Source organism: Lissotriton vulgaris, chromosome 12 (genome assembly GCF_964263255.1).
Source record: "Lissotriton vulgaris chromosome 12, aLisVul1.2, whole genome shotgun sequence".
In the NCBI taxonomy this organism is placed as follows: Eukaryota; Metazoa; Chordata; class Amphibia; order Caudata; family Salamandridae; genus Lissotriton; species Lissotriton vulgaris.
In genome coordinates, this window is record NC_141700.1 from 61600131 (window position 1) to 61622088 (window position 21958).

The 21958-nt window shown below is 49.9% G+C and overlaps 1 protein-coding gene across 1 annotated transcript in view; it reads right to left on the minus strand.

Annotated features, from left to right (window-relative positions):
- Window positions 1-11486: 11486 nt before the first annotated feature.
- The window catches only part of LOC147673292 (mucosa-associated lymphoid tissue lymphoma translocation protein 1-like), a 77070-nt gene continuing 66598 nt past the window's right edge, over window positions 11487-21958 (minus strand). Inside the window, exons 14-17 of the mRNA XM_086947103.1 lie at window positions 17560-17709; window positions 15707-15864; window positions 14424-14558; window positions 11487-12896 (exon numbers count right to left, since the gene is read on the minus strand). Coding sequence (XP_086803229.1) covers window positions 12549-12896; window positions 14424-14558; window positions 15707-15864; window positions 17560-17709 — 791 coding nt within the window. The 3' untranslated portion in view covers window positions 11487-12548. The remainder of the gene's footprint in view (window positions 12897-14423; window positions 14559-15706; window positions 15865-17559; window positions 17710-21958) is intronic.

Consider the following 21958-nt stretch of genomic DNA (forward strand, 5'->3'; position numbering starts at 1 on the left):
AATTAAGGGATCTTAGGTCCGGGGATACGTGGGAGCTTCTTTTGGAGCCAGTAATAAGTCTAGCTGCGGCGTTGGTAGTGGCTCTTAGAGGGGCCGTTGAAGATCTGGGAAGGCCGCAGAGAGAGAAACTCCCATATTCCACTCTTGGGATGACTAGAGTGGTGTAGAATGAATGGGAATGTAAATATCCTATAAGAAGCGAGGTATGGAGCATGAAAGGAAGGTATGGGTTGGGGGTGTCCTCACAGAATAGATTGTAGGTGTAAGGAAGGGGAATTTAGAAGATGTGGGAAGCGTACCCTGGGAGCTGTGATGAAGGTAGAAGGGGTGGCTAGAGGACCCTCGGACATGAAAGGTGTGACAAGGGGAAGTTAGATGGCATGGCCAGAGTACTCTGAAAAGGACAGAGGTGGTGAAGGGAGGGTAGAGGATGTGGGTAGAGGACCCTGGGGGTTGAGAGGTATGAAGAAAGGGAAGGGACAGTATGTGGAGATAGTACTCGGGCGAAGAGATAGGCAGAAGGACTGGGTAGAGAACCCTGGGAGATAGGAGATGTGGTGAGGGGAAAGGTAGTAGGAGAAGTAGTGTAATCTGGAAGATGGTAGGTGTAGGACAGGGGAGGGTTAGTAGCTGGTGAGGGGGTGGGTTACATGGAGGTTATGTTCTGAGCAGGATCCTTGGAGGTGTGGTAGCGTGGAGGCGAAGAGAGACCTTGTGAAGAGGAGAGTAAACGGTGAGGTGAGGAGTGTCCCTGATGATGTGTGGTGAGGTGTGTGTCCCTGGTGATGTGTGGTGAGGAGTGTGTCCCTGGTGATGTGTGGTGAGGAGTGTCCCTGATGATGTGTGGCGAGGAGTGTGTCCCTGGTGATGTGTGGTGAGGAGAGTCCCTGGTGATGTGTGGTGAGAAGTGTGTCCCTGATGATGTGTGGTGAGGAGTGTGTCCCTGGTGATGTGTGGTGAGGAGAGTCCCTTGGTGATGAGGAGTGTGTCCCTGATGATGTGTGGTGAGGAGTGTCCCTGATGAGGTATGGTGAGGAATGTGTCCTTGGTGATGTGTGGTGAGGAGTGTCCTTGGTGATGTGTGGTGAGGACAGTGTCCTTGGTGATGTGTGGTGAGGAGTGTGTCCCTGGTGATGTGCTGTGAGGACAGTGTCCCTGGTGATGTATGGTGAGGAGAGTCCCTGGTGATGTGTGGTGAGGAGTGTGTCCCTGGTGATGTGTGGTGAGGAGAGTCCCTGGTGATGTATGGTGAGGAGTGTGTCCTTGATGATGTGTGGTGAGGACAGGGTCCCTGGTGATGTGTGGTGAGGACAGTGTCCTTGGTGATGTGTGGTGAGGACAGTGTCCCTGGTGATGTGTGGTCAGGCGAGTCCCTGGTGATGTGTGGTGAGGAGTGTGTCCTTGGTGATGTGTGGTGAGGAGTGTGTCCCTGGTGATGTGTGGTGAGGAGAGTCCCTGGTGATGTGTGGTGAGGAGTGTGTCCTTGGTGATGTGTGGTGAGGACAGTGTCCCTGGTGATGTGTGGTGAGAAGAGTCCCTGGTGATGTGCGGTGAGGAGTGTGTCCTTGGTGATGTGTGGTGAGGACAGTGTCCCTGGTGATGTGTGGTGAGGAGTGTCCCTGGTGATGTGTGGTGAGGAGAGAGTCCCTGGTGATGTGTGGTGAGGAGTGTGTCCCTGGTGATGTGTGGTGAGGTGTGTGTCCTTGGTGATATGTGGTGAGGAGGGTGTCCCTGGTGATGTGTGGTGAGGTGTGTGTCCTTGGTGATGTGTGGTGAGGAGTGTGTCCTTGGTGATGTGTGGTGAGGACAGTGTCCCTGGTGATGTGTGGTGAGGAGAGTCCCTGGTGATGTGTGGTGAGGAGTGTGTCCCTGGTGATGTGTGGTGAGGTGTGTGTCCCTGGTGATGTGTGGTGAGGAGAGTCCCTGGTGATGTGTGGTGAGGAGTGTGTCCCTGGTGATGTGCGGTGAGGAGAGTCCCTGGTGATGTGTGGTGAGGAGTGTGTCCTTGGGGATGTGTGATGAGGAGTGTCCCTGGTGATGTGTGGTGAGGAGTGTCCCTGGTGAGGAGAGTCCCTGGTGATGTGTGGTGAGGACAGTGTCCTTGGTGATGTGAGGTGAGGACAGAGTTCCTGGTGATGTGTGGTGAGGACAGCGACCCTGGTGATGTGTGGTGAGGAGTGTGTCCTTGGTGATGTGTGGTGAGGACAGTGTCCCTGGTGATGTGTGGTGAGGAGAGTCCCTGGTGATGTGTGGTGAGGAGTGTGTCCCTGGTGATGTGTGGTGAGGAGAGTCCCTGGTGATGTTTGGTGAGGAGTGTGTCCCTGGTGATGTGTGGTGAGATGTGTGTCCGTGGTGATGTGTAGTGAGGAGTGTGTCCTTGGGGATGTGTGGTGAGGAAAGTGTGTCCTTGGGGTGTGTGGTGAGGAGTGTCCCTGGTGATGTGTGTTGAGGAGTGTGTCCCTAGTGATGTGTGGTGAGGAGTGTGTCCTTGGGGATGTGAGGTGAGGAGTGTGTCCCTGGTGATGTGTGGTGAGGAGTGTGTCCCTGGTGATGTGTGGTGAGGAGTGTGTCCCTGGTGATGTGTGGTGAGGTGTGTGTCCTTGGTGATGTGTGGTGAGGACAGTGTCCCTGGTGATGTGTGGTGAGGAGAGTCCCTGGTGATGTGTGATGAGGAGTGTGTCCCTGGTGATGTGCGGTGAGGAGAGTCCCTGGTGATGTGTGGTGAGGAGTGTGTCCTTGGGGATGTGTGGTGAGGAGTGTCCCTGGTGATGTGTGGTGAGGAGTGTCCCTGGTGAGGAGAGTCCCTGGTGATGTGTGGTGAGGACAGTGTCCTTGGTGATGTGAGGTGAGGACAGTGTTCCTGGTGATGTGTGGTGAGGACAGCGACCCTGGTGATGTGTGGTGAGGAGAGTCCCTGGTGATGTGTGGTGAGGACAGTGTCCCTGGTGATGTGTGGTGAGGAGAGTCCCTGGTGATGTGTGGCGAGGAGTGTGTCCTTGGTGATGTGTGGTGAGGACAGTGTCCCTGGTGATGTGTGGTGAGGAGAGTCCCTGGTGATGTGTGGTGAGGAGTGTGTCCCTGGTGATGTGTGGTGAGGAGAGTCCCTGGTGATGTTTGGTGAGGAGTGTGTCCCTGGTGATGTGTGGTGAGGAGAGTCCCTGGTGATGTTTGGTGAGGAGTGTGTCCCTGGTGATGTGTGGTGAGATGTGTGTCCGTGGTGATGTGTAGTGAGGAGTGTGTCCCTGGTGATGTGTGGTGAGGAGTGTGCCCATGGTGATGTCTGGTGAGGAGTGTGTCCATGGTGATGTGTGGTGAAGAGTGTGTCCTTGGGGATGTGTGGGGAGGAGAGGGCATGGGAGGTGGGTGAATGGCAGAGTAGTTGTTGGGGTTGTCCTGGGCAGTGGGAGGTGTGGTGAATGAGAGGGCATGAGGTGCGGGTATGTTGAGGGGGTTGTGAATAAGAGGGTAGTCAGCGTGGGTAGTGGGGTGTCCTGGGAGATGTGGGTATGTGGCTGTCCTGTTTGATGGGAGGTGTGGTGAATTGGAGGGTAGCAGATGCGGGCAGCGGGAGGTGTGTGAAGGAAAGGTTAGGAGATGTAGGCAATCACCTGGAAGTAGTAATGGATGGAGGTAGGAAGTATATAACAGTGTTTTTAGAACACGGGAGCTCACGGAGAGGGCGTGAGTGTTGCATAAGGAATGAACCAGGGGGGCAAGAGAGTATTGTGGGGGGGGGGGGTGAAACTAGGAATTGTGGGTAGCAGCAGCTAAGATGAAACTGTTGACACATCTCTTGGTGAGGTCACATCCTGCAAGAATGGAAGTTTGCACAGATGAGTGTCTCCTCCAGGTGGTCGAAATATTAATCTCCACATAAACGGTGGAGTGATTGGGGGAGGGTCCCTCACCGCCCTCACCCCCGCTGCCCGCGCGTGCCGCCACCTCTCCGCACGTGCTACGGGAGCCATCTTTGAAAGAATGGGTGAAAGGCCGGGCCTGTGCCCCCCCCCCCCCTCCAGACCCCTGAGCCTCGAGTCCGATGCCCCCTCCCCTCTAAGAGTGACAGGAGCCAGATGCTGCCTGACAGGCTCGAGGGGCGTGAAGAGGACGCACAACGGACCCCAGAGCCCCGCAGACCCCTGACTGGGAGCGTGTCCCGGGGCGGCCAAGCGTGGGATGCAGGGGGACAAGGCGGAACCGGGGGGGGGGGGCGGGGGTGGGGGGCCCAAGGGCGGCCGGGAGGAAGAGGAGGAGGAGCCGGGCAGCCACAAGCACCCTGGGGCACAGGGACCAAAGGCAGCAGGTCCGAGGGCACCGCAGATGTAACAGGCCCGGTGCCGAAGATCACACATCTGATCTGACTGGCACCAGCAGCGAGACAGGCCCGGTGCAGGAGATCACACATCTGATCTGACTGAGGTACCAGCAGCCGTGACAGGCCCGGCGCCGGAGATCACACATCTGTTCTGACTGAGGTACCAGCAGCGAGACAGGCCCGGTGCCGGAGATCACACATCTGATCTGACTGAGGTACCAGCAGCGAGACAGGCCCAGTACAGGAGATCACACATCTGATCTGACTGAGGTACCAGCAGCCGTGACAGGCCCGGTGCTGGAGATCACACATCTGATCTGACTAGGGTACCAGCAGTGGTGACAGGCCCGGTGCAGGAGATCACACATCTGATCTGACTGACTGAGGTACCAGCAGCGAGATCGGCCCAGTGCGGGAGATCACACATCTCATCTGATCTGACTGAGGTACCATCAGCCGTGACAGGCCCGGTGCAAGAGATCACACATCTGATTTCACTGAAGTACCAACAGCGAGACAGGCCCAGTGCGGGAGATCACACATCTCATCTGATCTGACTGAGGTACTAGTAGATGTGACGGGCTCAGTGTGGGAGATTACAACTCCTCTGACTGAGGTACCAGTTAGGGTGACCAGAGATTTATAAAGCCAAAAAACTGGGACATTTCACGGAAATGGAAGATGGACTACAGTTTTACTTCAAGAGCGGGCGCAGTGAATGACAGCGCTCCAAAGCAGAGAATTACAGAACACGCAGTTAGAACATACATAAAATCAATTTTTAAGAAACTTGCCTGTGAATTAAATTGCTTTCTTGAAACATCTGCTAACTATCTCTGCTTTGTAAAACATAAAAAATGCACCTCCCACCGTTTTCAGTCGACCCTCTCCAAAAACGGGGACAGGAGCTACATTTCTTGAAATCTGCCGGGACAGCTGGTGAAAACCCGGGAATGTCCGGCCAAATTCGGTCACCCTAGGTACCAGTAGATGTGACAGAGGAGGTGTGATCTCCCACACTAAGCCTGAGTGAGGTACCAGCAGATGTGACAGGCCTACTCTGCTCAATGACACATTTGATCTAACCAGGATGCCTGCCTTGAGGGCAGACACAACCTGGGAGACCTCAGATCCGATCTCTCTCATCAACCTCAGCCACCGGTCATCACTCTTGGCCGCATTCCACTCCATTGCATTTTAGCTTGACTATGTCACTGCAAACGGGGACTAATATTCAGACCAGTCACTCCACCATTGGATTCTTGGGAGTCACAATAATAGGCCCAATGCAAAACTGCATGTTGTACTACGTAAAGTAGTACCACAGTAGTACTTCTTACTAACTACAAAGAGCAATTCACAAATATACAAGTGTAAATCTCCACCTCTCCTCTCTGTTTTATGGTGAGAGCTCTACTTAGTTGTAAATGTAGGAAGGACCGGGCGGACTGTTGGGAAAATGGGAAGTATCCATCGCAAAATGGGAAGAGGTTTGGGAAAAAATAAGGTTTTAAGGTAGTGACAGGTTACTACAGACACTCACACGCAAACGATTACGCACAAACCATGCTTTTAAAGTTACTAAAGGTGTCAAAACAGTAGTAAATGACTCCCGTTCAGACTTGGAGTAAGTCAAGCACGTCACATAGCCACTCAAAGGTACTGCAACACACCGCCATAGAAAATAATAGCGTCAGGGGCTTATAATAACACTCCATAGAAAATAATATGAAACTAATTTGACTTTTAATGTTAAATAAATAAATATATATATATATATATATATATATATGTATATGCATATATATGTATATATATATATATGTATATATATATATATATATATAGAGAGAGAGAGAGAGATACATTTATTTATTAAACTTATAATTATAAAATATAATACTTAGTTTAAGACTTTAATTAAACATGGTAAAAAAATCAAACAATGTAAATTAAATCAACCAAATGTTTAATAAAATTTAATATGTCAAATATAAATAATGTTACCTTGGGTGGGATGTTTAGAAAAATATATATATATTTAAATTGTCATTTTTTAATACACATGAATGAGTTAATGTGCCGGAACATTTTATTTAATTAGTTCTATATAAAAAAAGTTTTACGTAATTTTACTTTTATATTTTATATTAAAATAGTAAAAACGTTTTCTTAAAGAATTTTGAAAACTTTAATAATTTTCCCTATAACTTCCCACAGGGAGATCTCTATTGTGATGGTGCAAAGCTCCACCTATGTGTGAAAATATACTAGTAGTAACTTTACAGTGGTAAAATTACTTTTAGAAGTCTCCACACCCTGGTTTTAGGCAGTAGAGACATGCAAGTCTACATTTAGGTGTAAATCTACGTTTAGAAATGGTGAGAAGCGCAAAAGTGAATATTTACACCTAAGCGGAAGAGCAAATTTACATGAGTAAAACAACATATGTGTATTTATCTTACACAAGTACATGGTAACCTTTTCCAGGGAGTGCACCGTACCTATAGTCTTACCTCTTTCAAGTGAATTTATTATTTAAATACTTTTTTTTGTTCTTGATTGTTACATGTTTTTATTTGGCACTTATTTGCTAATGTACATATATTTCCACAGAAAAATCTTAACCATGCAAGCAGAAGCTATTGCCAACCCATATTCCTGATGCCATTGGATGCCAAGTCAGAGACATGTTTAGCCTGCCCCTCTGAGTGGCAATGGCAAAGTGACTGGAGCACCAACAATGCTCAGATGTCCTGACTGGTTCCTTTACTTCTAATAGTTGAGTTCAACATACATTTAGTTCAACCTACCTTATTTAGCTCATCTATCAATGAGATTCTAATTCTATTTGTTTTAGCTACTCTTCTTTACCCTACACTCAACCTTAATGCTAAACTTTCCCTGAATCCTAAAATGTATTACATTATATTTTATTGAGACTTATACAGTAACTCCAAATTAAATACATGTTTAATTTTATTAATTAGAATTATAAGTAACTTTATTTTACTCTGGCCACATCCCAACCCTACACTAAAACAAATTGATTTAATTGGCTCTATTGGAATAAATACTCACTCTAAATATAATCCTATTTCTTCTAAACTATCCATTTAAACACATCCACTAATGAAATACCTTATTTTAATCCTAATCCTAAACTGAGAAATGTGATTCAATCTAAATTTTTTAAAACAAATTAATGTATTTGCACATAATGAATTACATTAAGTTAATGCAATTATAAACCTTAGTTTATCCAACATTCTAATTACAGCCTTCTATTTTATTGGCTATGCATTTTATAATGTAATTTATTCAATTATTTTCATACCAACACATTAGTCTAACACAAACACCAACCCTAAAACTTAAATGATTTTAATTAAAAAAAAATTCAGCTACGTACCGTAATATTAAACATAAATGTAACTATGGTACATTAATACAAATCATTTAAAAAATAATTTTCAGTTTTTTCAAATTCTTATGCTACATTATAATTACCGCTTTCCTGTTCCTTTGGGTGACATGATAGTCTTACAAAGTAAAGGTGGTCCCGAAATAACAGCAGAGAAGTAAATATCAAATGAAGTAAAGACAGGAACAGAAAGTTTGGACAACTCCCAATATCCCTCAATTGAGTTAGGACACTTACATATCTTGACACTCACCTGTTAAGGGGCTGTTGGGTCTGGTGGAGAACATGAATTAAACCCTTAAAGACTAATTAAATGCATAATCAATGCCCCCCTCTGAAAGACCAGCAAGATGGGACAGTCTTAAATTAACAACCTCCGCTGGGAGTCGTGCTCCGGAGCGCCAGTAACGAGGAACCGGCCAGCGTAAGTAATCGGGTTTGATGAAGGGACGCTGAGACTCGAGGAAAGGGCTGAGCTGGTCTTTCCACAAGATGTAATTGAAGGGATCGGTGAGCTTGGCGCCAGCTTTTTAGCGCTGTCAGGGGTGACTGGGGAGACGGCGCAGTTCCTGGCATCCCCAACCCATTTTTTTTTTAAACTAAATTATTACCACAATTTTTGAGGAAGTGCAGTTACTTATTCCTGATGAAGATGTCCCAAACCCTATTATTGTGATGCATCTGTCTTGCTGTGTTGTGCGTATGCGGATGTTGGGGTGACTTGAAAATAATGCATATATCAACAATTGATGTTGGTTAGAAAGCAGCTGGAGATGGTGTAAAGAAATTATTCAGCTTGACGTAAGGTTATTCCTTAAACTTTGAGGCATAAATTGACTAAGGGTTGATTGGGGGTTCACGTGTTGTTGCTGCTGCGCAACACTGCACTGCGCCCGACTTTTTTAATGGTAAGTAAATCAACGCAATGCCTTTCATATGTTTGTGCCATGCAATAGCCATGCAAAACGTAAGTTCCTCACCCACATATCCGTATTAAAAATCTCTTCAGTTACTCTTTTGCGCATGTGCTTTGATTTCATCATACATGCTTTTTACAACAAAAAAACTCAATAGTGTGAGAAATTCCTTTGGCCTAAAATTACACCCTGGGAAAAAGGAGATTTTCAGCCAACTTATATTTAGGGCCCAGTGAAAACAACTACATCAACTGCCCCACACCATTCAACTATGGCACAGATTCAGCTGCGTCCTGCCATTTTGTATTGAAACTTACATATGAACTTAGAGAAGGGATAAAAAACGTAGGTACAGAAAGACAAGACTCATGCCTGATTTTCAGGGTAACTCCCAAAAACATTTACAAACAATGGGCCCTATTCACTAAGGTAAATTCTGCCATAAACGTATGCTTATGACCACATTTACCTAAGAAGGTAACAGTACTACGAATTAACACATTTCTACCTAGAACAAAGGGACTCCGCTCTCCGGGTCTGTCATGGCAGGTTCACTACACCCATGCCTACACCTCGCTTATGGAATTGTTTTTGACTTGTCGGTCTTGACACTGAGGTGATACATTCCTCAACTGGGGAGCTGCCACATCTCGAACTGGTCTAGATTATGTTATTATTGGTTCTAGAAGTGTCCTCTATCTGATAATTTGTAAAGCGCTCTGATACCACCATGGGCCATGCTCCTCCGCCAAAGGTGAGGGGCCACCACTACCCGTTTCTCATGTGCAAACTCAGCACAGTCGGAATAGGATCCAGCTGGAAATGCCACAAGACCTTCCTTAGAATGAACTCAGAAACCGGTGCCTAGTCCAGCATTCCATGCGTTTTCCTGGGAATATTGTGAATTTAGAAAATTTGTAAATCTGATCTCGCTCGTAGGTGTAATTCTGTGGGTGCAGATTTGCTACTTTGTGTATGAATCGGGCTAATGGATCTGAATGAATCATTTACAGAAATGATCTGCAAGCGTTTCAGTGCTGCGATGCGTACCCACACATAGTCTCTTTTACGTTTCTTTCTACTTCACCTTGTTTTGGTGGATTGTACAGCCTCCGAGACCCAGGGATTTGCGGTCATATAGTCAAATAATCTTACATGTGTGCTTCCCGCCCTGCTTCTTTGGGGACGAAAAAAAGAGAACAAGACTAAAGAGTTGGAAAATTACTTTCCGGAGAATCTAGACTTTATTAAAGACATGGAGGATATCGTTAGGCATGAACCTCTTCAATTGCACACATCAGCAGCAACACCTGAAAGAGAAAAACAAAGAACTACCCACAGATTATTTGGTACCAACCCAAAACCCTCCTCTTCACTACTTCAAACACAAAACCTACACCTATTCCACCAAGCTGTGTAAATGTCCTTTATCCACTCCTCCGACGTCTTCTTTCACACAAGATCTCAAACGCATTGTTCCTCTATAAAAGAACAGCATCATTCACTAACAAGCATTGGCAAAACTAACCGTTATGTCTTTTGTTCGGGGGAGTAGTTTGTAATGTTTAAGTGACTGAGTGTGGTGCCCCCTAACCACTAGAAAGAAACATCCCATATTGAGGCAATATCTTGGCTACAACAGTGGAAGTAGAGTCCTTTTGCTGAATATATCAAAATATTATGTAGTAGATACTTTTTTCAGAAGGCCCGTAAGCCATAAACCTGACAACGTTATCACGAAAACATAGTAATGAATGTAGAAGGTGATGAGTGAATAGCATTGTCATTATGACAGTCTAGGTCATCCAAGCAGCAAGTAGTTCCTAAACAAACAAAGCCATAAATCAGCAATTAAAATATCTTCGTCAAGGCAAGGTTGGTACATAAAAGAATACACCCTGGATCTAAACACATCGTGTTGCAACTGCAGTCTACTGAAAAGATTATTTGAAGACCCATCACCAAACCAAAAGAAATGGTACAATGTAACAATCGGAGATACCGTGGCATTGCTAGACAGCCAATCCAAGCAAGGAACATAAAGGCACATGAAAGGCAACTTCTGAATAGGTTGATGCAAAGCCCACTCGCTGTGCACTTCTTCGTATTGTACTGTTTGGAAGAATTGATGACATGAGGTCAGCAGGCTGCCAGAGCTGCCTGTTGCGACACCCAAACCTGCTGGGGTCAGTGAGCACTTACATCAGCCATCTACTGCGGCACTTGAACTCATGAGTCGAACTGTCAAAGTGCTTCTAGCTCGGTCTACGAGCAGACGCTGTACTCAACTACACACAGATAATTAATGGTACAAATACACATATATTTATCAAGACTGGAGATTAAAAACTCGAAGCAAAGACAAGTAAGGTGGACAGCTTCAACTATTTTTATAACACAAAATAAACTACCCTTTTAAGATCGCTCCCTGGTACAACAGATATTCCTTAACTGGTTTATCGCTGTTCCCCCCAAAAATTATTTAAAACATATTATGAAATTCGAAACCTAAAGACACAGAAAAAGACTGCTTTGCTGTCTAAGGAGCAGCATTTTAAAGAGGAAGGAATAGAAAAGTTTCTAATAATAAAGTGTTATGGGGAGATTTTATATCTTTCTCAGTGGCAGCAGTTCTTAACCTTTCGACTTCTATGGACCCCCACTGAATCATTACTGGAACCCGGGGACCCCCACTGAGTCATTAATAAAGTCTGGGAACCTCTACGGAATCATTACTGGAAGCTGAGGGACCCCGGCCTGAGCAATGTCTATGATTTAAACCTCAAAACAATACACAAAAATACAGAAACAAGTTTACACCAAACAAAAACACAAATGATAACATTTTAATTCACATACAAATATAGGTCAATCGAAATTATAATGGGAAGGTTGGATTTTATTTCGAAATTTGTTTTTAATTCGAAATTGCGAAGCAATATGCTGGAAATTAAGATATCGAGTTGTCTATTTTGCTTCTAATGTATGCTCTCTTTTTGAAGGGTGATATCAGGGCTTCTGTTAAGGCCACCAGTAGTCCATACAACATCTGTTTGCAGCACTTGTGCAGCTGCCTCAAATCCAAAGAAAGATAGCAACTTAATTTTGAATCTCCAATTGTAACTTCCTAAACATTTACGGAACGTTTTAAGATTAATCTTCTAAACAGTTGCGGAACCCCTGAGCAGGCATCGCGGACCCCCAGTGGTCCACACACCACAGGCCACAAATCGCTGCACTATTGTTTTACTTCTATGCGCAGGTGAACAGGTTTGGAATTAAGATTACTGCTCATGCCTGCCTCTGGTCTTGCCATAAAACAAAGCCTGAATTTCATATTAGCGGGAAGTGATGTGTCTAATAGAGCAGCGATTAATGTGGACCTTGAAACTGGGTTCTAAGATCACTCTCCGAGATCCCTCCTCAACTAACAGCAACCAAGCGAAGTAGCTCGGAGACCCAACAACCTTCCTTGGTCTGGATCCCTGTGGAGGACAATAAGGTTCTTGGGCAGCAACAATTTCGACAAGGAGGGAAATTGTGGAGGGCTAGTAATGGATAGTAACACCTTTGAGCTGTTTCAGCGCCCCTGCTACCCTGTAGACCTTTTGAGCTTATTAGCTTTAAACTGAAAACTTTACTAGTGCAAATAACAGAAAAATAACCAATGCAACAGAGAAGATATTACACAACGACACAATGTCTATCAAACCTAGAAAAAGGTCTCCGTTATTTTACCTACACAGGACAGGCACGAGCACTAACTAGGTACAGCTACAAAGGCTTCGCTCGGCCTTCCGTCCTCTCGGGCATGGTCAACTCTTTGGTGCTTTGAATAGCAGATATTAGTCCTTTGGCGAACACTGCTGCTCCGCTGCATCATCTGAAAGTCCTAGAGCTCTGGGCTCTGGGTCTCTTCAGGTACATTCACCCAAGGGCCACCAGCCTCGTATAGGTCCAGGGAGCCGCTCAGGCAATAGGCGCTCGGAGTCCACTCTCCACATTCCAAACCAGAGGAAGCTGGGCTAGCAGGGACATGTGAGGCGCCAATGCTGCTCCAACAGGAGTTTTGCCTGGACATGGGGATATGGCTACCGGTCAGGTCCATGGATTTGTTACCAATCTGAAGGTTCAACTTGGCCACAAGAGGCTTGCCAATGTTAACCGCCTTATATTCCTCGATAAAGTCATCAATGCCATGGTATCGGTACTGCAGGCAGACAGTGAAGGCCAGGTCAGCCTAGAAGTCGTACAAGAGGGGACAATTAAAAACCATACTTAAAAGAAAGCCGAATACACAGACCAAGAAAAAAGGCAATACGATCACTACATCTTTTATGGCAATACCCAATAAACTTCAACTAAGTCATCAAAAGACAGTATGACAAGACTATGCATTTATAGTATACCACAAGTATTCTTGGTAGGCATTTATTTCATAAAAACACACACCAATTACAATCTTTTAACAGCCCCACTCGAACAGCAGGCACAAATTCCACCACCAACACAAATTCTAGGTTGTCTGCAACACAGTCAATCATAAGAGCCACACACAGACCTGCTCACAACCACCAACTCTCAACAAACACACATTTTTAAACACCCACATTTTAAACACACAATTTCAAGGTAAGATACTCTCTCATTACGAATAAAAAAAAACTCTTCTAACTCCAACCTCAACATAATACCTGTAACAAGCAAAACAAAACAAATTATTCACCACAAATAAACTTCATTACTAACATCATTATGATCAAACACTCCTGCCAGCGTTAACAGATCCACAATCACAAGCCTTTTGCAACTAAAAAGCAATTCATTTGTATGATTAATGAAAATGTTCTACATTATTTCACACCTAGATCTAGACGTGGCTATCTTCGATCAACTGCTATCTAGGTTCTAGCCATTCCTATCTTGAAAGGAGGAACAAGTTGACCTGCTCCATCGGTAGATAAACAGGCGATTACCGCCCGCTGTGGAAGGAAGCTTGATCCCCAAAATACTGACAAGGTAAGACCGGGAAAGTACCAGAAGACCTGATCCCACGCTCTGCGAACCTTGAAGGTTACTCGTGTGGTATAATCAAAAGAAGGAGCCGGACCCACAATGGAGCAATGTCTCGCGCAGTGAAGAGGACCAGGGGTAGATGGAGCGATTTGGGATGGAAGGAAGATGGGAGAGGGAGAAGGAGGGCAGGGCCTAGACTTTAATATGTATTGTATGGATTCTTTTGTAAAAAAAATATACCTACCTATAACAAACAATCACAACCATAGGCCACCATACAAATTCAGCAAAATCACACATTTTCTCATATCCATAATCTTTCCCAACCACAGGTAAATCACTACATCATCAGACCATACTGCAACATGACATGCCAAGCATTAAAATTACACACTTTCCACAGCAGGTGACAGAAAATTACAAACCATCTCACAAAAAGACATTAAAGACACACCTAAACTCACTGCATGCGTAAGCGTGCCATGAAGCTCTTTAGGGCCACAAACACACAAACCATTGGACACCTGTCAGTTCCGCAACCTCATCGCTGATTCAACACTATCACAGACATTTTACTTCCACAAACTTGTTTTTACCAGAATCCCAGATCACAACTTCAACACAATAACAAGAAAGGGATAAATTAAAGTCCATTAACGAACACAACGGTTATCCATTGCAGTCATTAGTACGCCTATCACCCACAATAACAGCGTATAACCCAAACCCCTACACACATAACCATCCGCACCTTAAGCTTCTGCAGGCCACGTATTCGGGTGTAGAGGCAGCAGTCCGGGAGCTCTTTGGTCCGACTGGTAAAGATCATACAGCCCGTCTCTTCTGGACTTTCCTTGTTGGTGAACTTCAGATCGACTTCCAGGTCCTGAAAGAGTCAAGTGCTTGTGAATCACAGCTCACGGTGCGTTTGTGATCTAGGAAATGCATAGGTGCAGCAGCAGACCCCAAAACTCAGCAAAAGGGGAGCAGCAAGCTCGTGACTGCTAGCCGTAAGGCAACGTTTGCCATTTGAACCTTAACGGGTGTGGCATTCATCCAAGGAATGACAAAGGGAGCCGACAACAGTGAGGTCTTTTCTTCTGTCAACCTTCTGAAATAAATGTCTTCTCACTGGCAGATCAAGTGTTTCAATTCTGGGTTCTCACTCAACACACAAATTTATTGTACGTCAAATTATTGACTACAGAATCATTGTGCTACCTAAATATCAAAATCTACAAAGAAAGTGATGGGCGGAATGCGTGAATTGATCTCAGCCACTAGTAGTAACTCAGTCAGCATCCCGGTCCATCATTATTTTACCCACTATGCCACCTCAGTTCGGATCCAGCCTTATGCAAATCAGTCTCGACCCTGTTCCAATGGGAACTGCCCATCCCGAACTGCCAGGCCAGATCCTTCCTGAACCAGAACACAAGCAACCCAGGACCGGTTTCACCCTTGTTAGGGCTCATCAGTTGTGTATAGATTGGTACCTGTGGCATAGTATGGACAGGACCTATGTAAAACCCGTCCCACTTAGGGTGACACACTGAAGTATACAAAAAAGTAACGCTTTTTATTGAGTTACAAGTGAATGAATAGATATGTTAGATCATTGTGAGCCCCAGTGGAGTACCTAGCCTCTTAGCACCGGTTTGCATATATTTTTTTCTTAACTGTGTCATCCACACACACACACACACACACACACTCCAATGACTCTGGTGATAGAACCTGACCCCACTGGCTCCCTCTCAAAACGCCAGAACAATAGCTCAGCGGGTTAATGCATGTGCTACAGCATTCTGGTTCGACTTTACAAGACTCCTGTTCGAAAGTGCCAATCGAATTACCCAATAAGATTGACTCAGCCTTTCACTCTCCTGAGCTGTATACAGTTGGGGCCACCATAGCAGGAGAGCAGTAGCCTCTTATTTACAGTGCGGCAAAGATGCTAGACAGAGGTGGTCTGCACGTGTTATCTAAAGGAGAAAAAAATGGAGCTCAAGGGACAGAATTCAGGCTCCTCACCTCAGGCATGTAGACCAGTTTCGCTTCACAGCTCAGCATCTCCTCTGGCATTTTCACAATTTTTGTGTAAATGATCAAGATGTTCGAGAACTCTGCCGCAAAACCCAACTGGACCACAACTCCGCAATCAAACTGCAGATGCCGGCTCTCCGGGAGTACTGTGAAGGAAAAGGGAGATATCAAAAGATGGGAGGAGCCATGGGGGTAGGTCTCTTTTAGTGATTTAGGAAGGAGGATGTACTGAGAAGATGAGCAGGGAAGTAGGAATGCAGGATGAGAAGAGGACATCAGTGGGTACCGGTGTATAACAACGTTGTACCAATGGAGGATGTGGGTTACGAAAGAAGAAGAGGTTAGCGAGAAAAGCAGCATGTCAATGGGGATCACATTGGTCAGGGGAAGAGCAGCAGCAGCAGGTTACAACTGGCGTGGATGCTGCTGAGGACATCAGGGGACACTCAACATAGAGAAGGGTTGAGCGGACAATAGTTGAGTGCCAGTAACGAGTTTAGAGAAGACAGTTGCCGCTCACTGCAGAACAAGAGATTAACGGAAGACTAATGCAGGTTCAGAGCTTAATTTGTAAACAAATAAGTGCCAGGGCTCTCGCCAGGAGTCCACTGCAGCTTGCACAACACATTGCCCCTGCCAGCGCTTCCAATGATAGTGACAACACAACTACTAACTAACCATCACACTCCTTTCAGGATTCAGACTATTCCAGGCCCCCGAAGCTATAAGAATGGTTTTGGCAGCAGGTAATAGTAATTTATTATGTATATTAACTCAATTATTAACTGTTGTTGCGGTCATCTCTAAATTAGCCAGATAGCGCCACCTTGTGGCAGACTTTTGCAAGCACCAGTGTTGACAATTAAGTGCCGGTGCCGGTAGCGGATTCCACTGGCTCAAAATAAGCATTGCACGGGATGGAGGATGCTGTTGAGAACGGCAATGGGAATGCTGGGAAAAGAGAACAAATGGGGCACAGCATTCGGTTACCAATAAAGAATGCCCCAGAGGGCAGTGCAGCTTACTGAAGATGAAGAGGTTATGGAGGGCCGTGGCATGTCAAAGAGGATGGAAGATGCTATGGACTGTAGCAGGTTACAGGGGATGGTGGATGCTGTTATGAACAACAAGGGGATGCAAGTAATGGACATTTGTGCCTGTTTCTTGCACCCTATGGAAGCTTTGATAATATGGAAGGGGCCGCAGATACCTCTATGTCGCCTTCTATAACACAGATCTGGCACACATACATTTTGCACTGATGCAGTGACGAAGGTGTGTTCCCTCATTTGCTTATGGGACTGCTCCCATGCACACAACCTAACCCTCTAACTTTGGGCCTGCATCGTATTACAGATGCAGGTACAGTGGCAAAGGAGGCGGGCTGATTATTCTGCAGAAAGAGATGGTGCAAGTCAGTGTGTGCCGCTTATTTGGGGATGGGTGAGAGGCAGTCCAAGGGACCGCCCAGGCATAGTTCAATGGACCCACCTGCAGGGGGATTTCTGCCTTCCTTTAACAGGTAGGGCAGACTGCTGCTTGCATTGAAAGGCAGACTGGTGGCTTCAAACAGCCTGTCAGAATGGAACTAGTGCAGGTTTGAGTTCGCGCCTGCACTCTGAATAGCTTATTCTCCACAAAAGCGTCATTGCTCCAGTCTGCTCCCGGTGCACACAGCTGAGGGACCCTGGCTGCACAGACTGGGACAATGCGCCCTACACGTAATATGGCCCCGGTACAGTTTCTGTCGTAGGAATCGTGTTACTGTATCCTGTGAAAGACTAATATTAGCAATGTTTAAGGGTGCACCCAGAGTACACACTTGCGGCATCTGTACTGACCATGAGCCCTGGACCACTGCAGATTCCGGACCGACAGTTCATCGGAGCCTTCGGGCGTCTTGATCCGGTCTGTGAGGGCGCGCCTCTCGGACAGGTTGCTGCGCAGCTCCAGAGCCTGCTTCCCCCTGGTGATCTCACACGTTCCCATATCTGCAAATCAAGAAGCAAATGAAACGAGCAGGATGAACCACACCACACAAAAACACAAAAAACTAAAATTCTTGTGCTTTCGTGAAGAGATGAACTCAGGGTGATTTGCCACACTCTGGCATCAGCCCCTGCTGATTTGTCAGGCCCTGCCCTTACCAGCCTATCAGGCCCGGCCTTTCTTTGCAACCACCTCAGATCCAGCCATTGCCACTACTCAGGCACAGCCCTTTGTTTCACTCTCAGCCTCTTCACTTGCTGGCATTCTCACACCCAGCCCTGCCACCCTCTCATGCCCAGCCCTGCCACCCTCTAATGCCCAGCCCTACCGCACCCTCACACCCAGCCCTACCACCCTCTCACACCAGCCCTGCCGCCCTCTCACACCCAGCCCTACCACCCTCTCACACCAGCCCTGCCGCCCTCTCACACCCAGCCCTGCCGCCCTCTCACACCCAGCCCTGCCGCCCTCTCACGCCCAGCCCTACCACCCTCTCACACCAGCCCTACCACCCTCTCATACCCAGCCCTGCCGCCCTCTCACACCCAGCCCTATCACCCTCTCACACCAGCCCTACCTCCCTCTCATGTCCAGCCCTACCACCCTCTCACACCAGCCCTACCTCCCTCTCATGTCCAGCCCTACCACCCTCTCACACCAGCCCTGCAGCCCTCTCACACCCAGCCCTGCCGCCCTCTCACACCCAGCCCTGCCGCCCTCTCACACCAGCCCTGCAGCCCTCTCACACCCAGCCCTGCCGCCCTCTCACGCCCAGCCCTACCACCCTCTCACACCAGCCCTACCACCCTCTCATACCCAGCCCTGCCGCCCTCTCACACCCAGCCCTATCACCCTCTCACACCAGCCCTACCTCCCTCTCATGTCCAGCCCTACCACCCTCTCACACCAGCCCTACCTCCCTCTCATGTCCAGCCCTACCACCCTCTCACACCAGCCCTGCAGCCCTCTCACACCCAGCCCTGCCGCCCTCTCACACCCAGCCCTGCCGCCCTCTCACACCCATCCCTGCCGCCCTCTCACGCCCAGCCCTGCCGCCCTCTCACACCAGCCCTGCCGCCCTCTCACACCCAGCCCTGCCACCCTCTCATACCCAGCCCTACCACCCTGTCATGCCCAGCCCTACCACCCTCTCACGCCCAGCCCTGCCGCCCTCTCACACCCAGCCCTGCCGCCCTCTCACACCCAGCCCTGCCGCCCTCTCACACCCAGCCTTGCCAACCTCTCACACCCAGCCCTGCCACCCTCTCATGCCCAGCCCTACCACCCTCTCATGCCCAGCCCTACCGCGCCCTCACATCCAGCCCTACCACCTTCTCACACCCAGCACTGCCACCCTCTCATGTCCAGCCCTGCCAACCTCTGATGTCCAACCCTGCCTCCCTCTCACACCCAGCCCTGCCACCCTCTCACACCCAGCCGTGCCACCCTGTAACGCCCATCCCTGCTGCTCTCACGCCCAGCCCTGCCACCATCTCATGCCCAGCCCTACCACCCTCTCATGCCCAGCCCTACCGCACCCTCACACCCAGACCTACCACCCTCTCACACCAGCCTTGCCACCCTCTCACACCCAGCCCTACCACCCTCTCAAACCCAGCCCTGCCGCCCTCTCACACCCATCCCTGCCGCCCTCTCACGCCCAGCCCTGCCGCCCTCTCACACCAGCCCTGCCGCCCTCTCACACCCAGCCCTGCCACCCTCTCATACCCAGCCCTACCACCCTGTCATGCCCAGCCCTACCACCCTCTCACGCCCAGCCCTGCCGCCCTCTCACACCCAGCCCTGCCGCCCTCTCACACCCAGCCCTGCCGCCCTCTCACACCCAGCCTTGCCAACCTCTCACACCCAGCCCTACCACCCTCTCATGCCCAGCCCTACCACCCTCTCATGCCCAGCCCTACCGCGCCCTCACATCCAGCCCTACCACCTTCTCACACCCAGCACTGCCACCCTCTCATGTCCAGCCCTGCCAACCTCTGATGTCCAACCCTGCCTCCCTCTCACACCCAGCCCTGCCACCCTCTCACACCCAGCCGTGCCACCCTGTAACGCCCATCCCTGCTGCTCTCACGCCCAGCCCTGCCACCATCTCATGCCCAGCCCTACCACCCTCTCATGCCCAGCCCTACCGCACCCTCACACCCAGACCTACCACCCTCTCACACCAGCCTTGCCACCCTCTCACACCCAGCCCTACCACCCTCTCAAACCCAGCCCTGCCGCCCTCTCACACCCAGCCCTGCCACCCTCTCATGCCCAGCCTTACCACCCTCTCATGCCCAGCCCTACCGTGCCCTCACACCCAGCCCTACCACCCTCTCACACCAGCCCTGCCGCCCTCTCATGTCCAGCCCTACCACTCTCTCATGTCCAACCCTGCCTCCTTCTCACACCCAGCCCTGCCGCCCTCTCACACCCAGCCGCCCTTTCACACCCAGCCCTGCCGCCCTCTCACACCCAGCCGCCCTTTCACACCCAGCCCTGCCACCCTCTAACGCCCAGCCCTGCTGCTCTCATGCCCAGCCCTGCCACCATCTCATGTCCAACCCTGCCGTCCTCTCACGCCCAGCCGTCACCCTCTCATTTCTAACCCTGCCGCCCTCTCATGCCCAGCCATGCTGCGCCCTCGCGCCCAGCCCTGCCGCCCTCTCATGTCCAGCCCTGCCACCCCTCACGTCCAGCCCTGCCACTTCTCACGTCCAGCCCTGCCGCCCTCTCATGCCCAGCCCTGCCGCCCTCTCATGTCCAGCCCTGCCGCCCTCTCATGTCCAGCCCTGCCGCCCTCTCGCGCCCAGCCCTGCCGCCCTCTCATGCCCAGCCCTGCCACCCCTCACGTTCAGCCCTGCCACTTCTCACGTCCAGCCCTGCCGCCCTCTCATGCCCAGCCCTGCCGCCCTCTCATGTCCAGCCCTGCCGCCCTCTCATACCCAGCCATGCCGCGCCCTTGCGCCCAGCCCTGCCGCCCTCTGATGTCCAGCCCTGCCGCCCTCTGATGTCCAGCCCTGCCGCCCTCTCACACCCAGCCATGCCACGCCCTTGCGCCCAGCCCTGCCGCCCTCTGATGTCCAGCCCTGCCGCCCTCTCATGTCCAGCCCTGCCGCCCTCTCATGCCCAGCCCTGCCGCCCTCTCACGCCCAGCCCTGCCGCCCTCTCATGTCCAGCCCTGCCGCCCTCTCATGTCCAGCCCTGCCGACTTCTCATGCCCAGCCCTGCCGTCCTCTCATGTCCAGCCCTGCCTCCCTCTCATGCCCAGCCCTGCCGCCCTCTCACGCCCAGCCCTGCCGCCCTCTCATGTCCAGCCCTGCCGCCCTCTCATGTCCAGCCCTGCCGCCCTCTCATGTCCAGCCCTACCACTCTCTCATGTCCAACCCTGCCTCCTTCTCACACCCAGCCCTGCCGCCCTCTCACACCCAGCCGCCCTTTCACACCCAGCCCTGCCGCCCTCTCACACCCAGCCGCCCTTTCACACCCAGCCCTGCACCCTCTAACGCCCAGCCCTGCTGCTCTCACGCCCAGCCCTGCCACCATCTCATGTCCAACCCTGCCGTCCTCTCACGCCCAGCCGTCACCCTCTCATTTCTAACCCTGCTGCCCTCTCATGCCCAGCCATGCTGCGCCCTCGCGCCCAGCCCTGCCGCCCTCTCATGTCCAGCCCTGCCACCCCTCACGTCCAGCCCTGCCACTTCTCACGTCCAGCCCTGCCGCCCTCTCATGCCCAACCCTGCCGCCCTCTCATGTCCAGCCCTGCCGCCCTCTCATGTCCAGCCCTGCCGCCCTCTCACGCCCAGCCCTGCCGCCCTCTCATGCCCAGCCTTGCCACCCCTCACGTTCAGCCCTGCCACTTCTCACGTCCAGCCCTGCCGCCCTCTCATGCCCAGCCCTGCCGCCCTCTCATGTCCAGCCCTGCCGCCCTCTCATACCCAGCCATGCCGCGCCCTTGCGCCCAGCCCTGCCGCCCTCTGATGTCCAGCCCTGCCGCCCTCTCATGTCCAGCCCTGCCGCCCTCTCATGCCCAGCCCTGCCGCCCTCTCACGCCCAGCCCTGCCGCCCTCTCATGTCCAGCCCTGCCGCCCTCTCATGTCCAGCCCTGCCGCCCTCTCATGCCCAGCCCTGCCGTCCTCTCATGTCCAGCCCTGCCGCCCTCTCATGCCCAGCCCTGCCGCCCTCTCACGCCCAGCCCTGCCGCCCTCTCATGTCCAGCCCTGCCGCCCTCACATGTCCAGCCCTGCC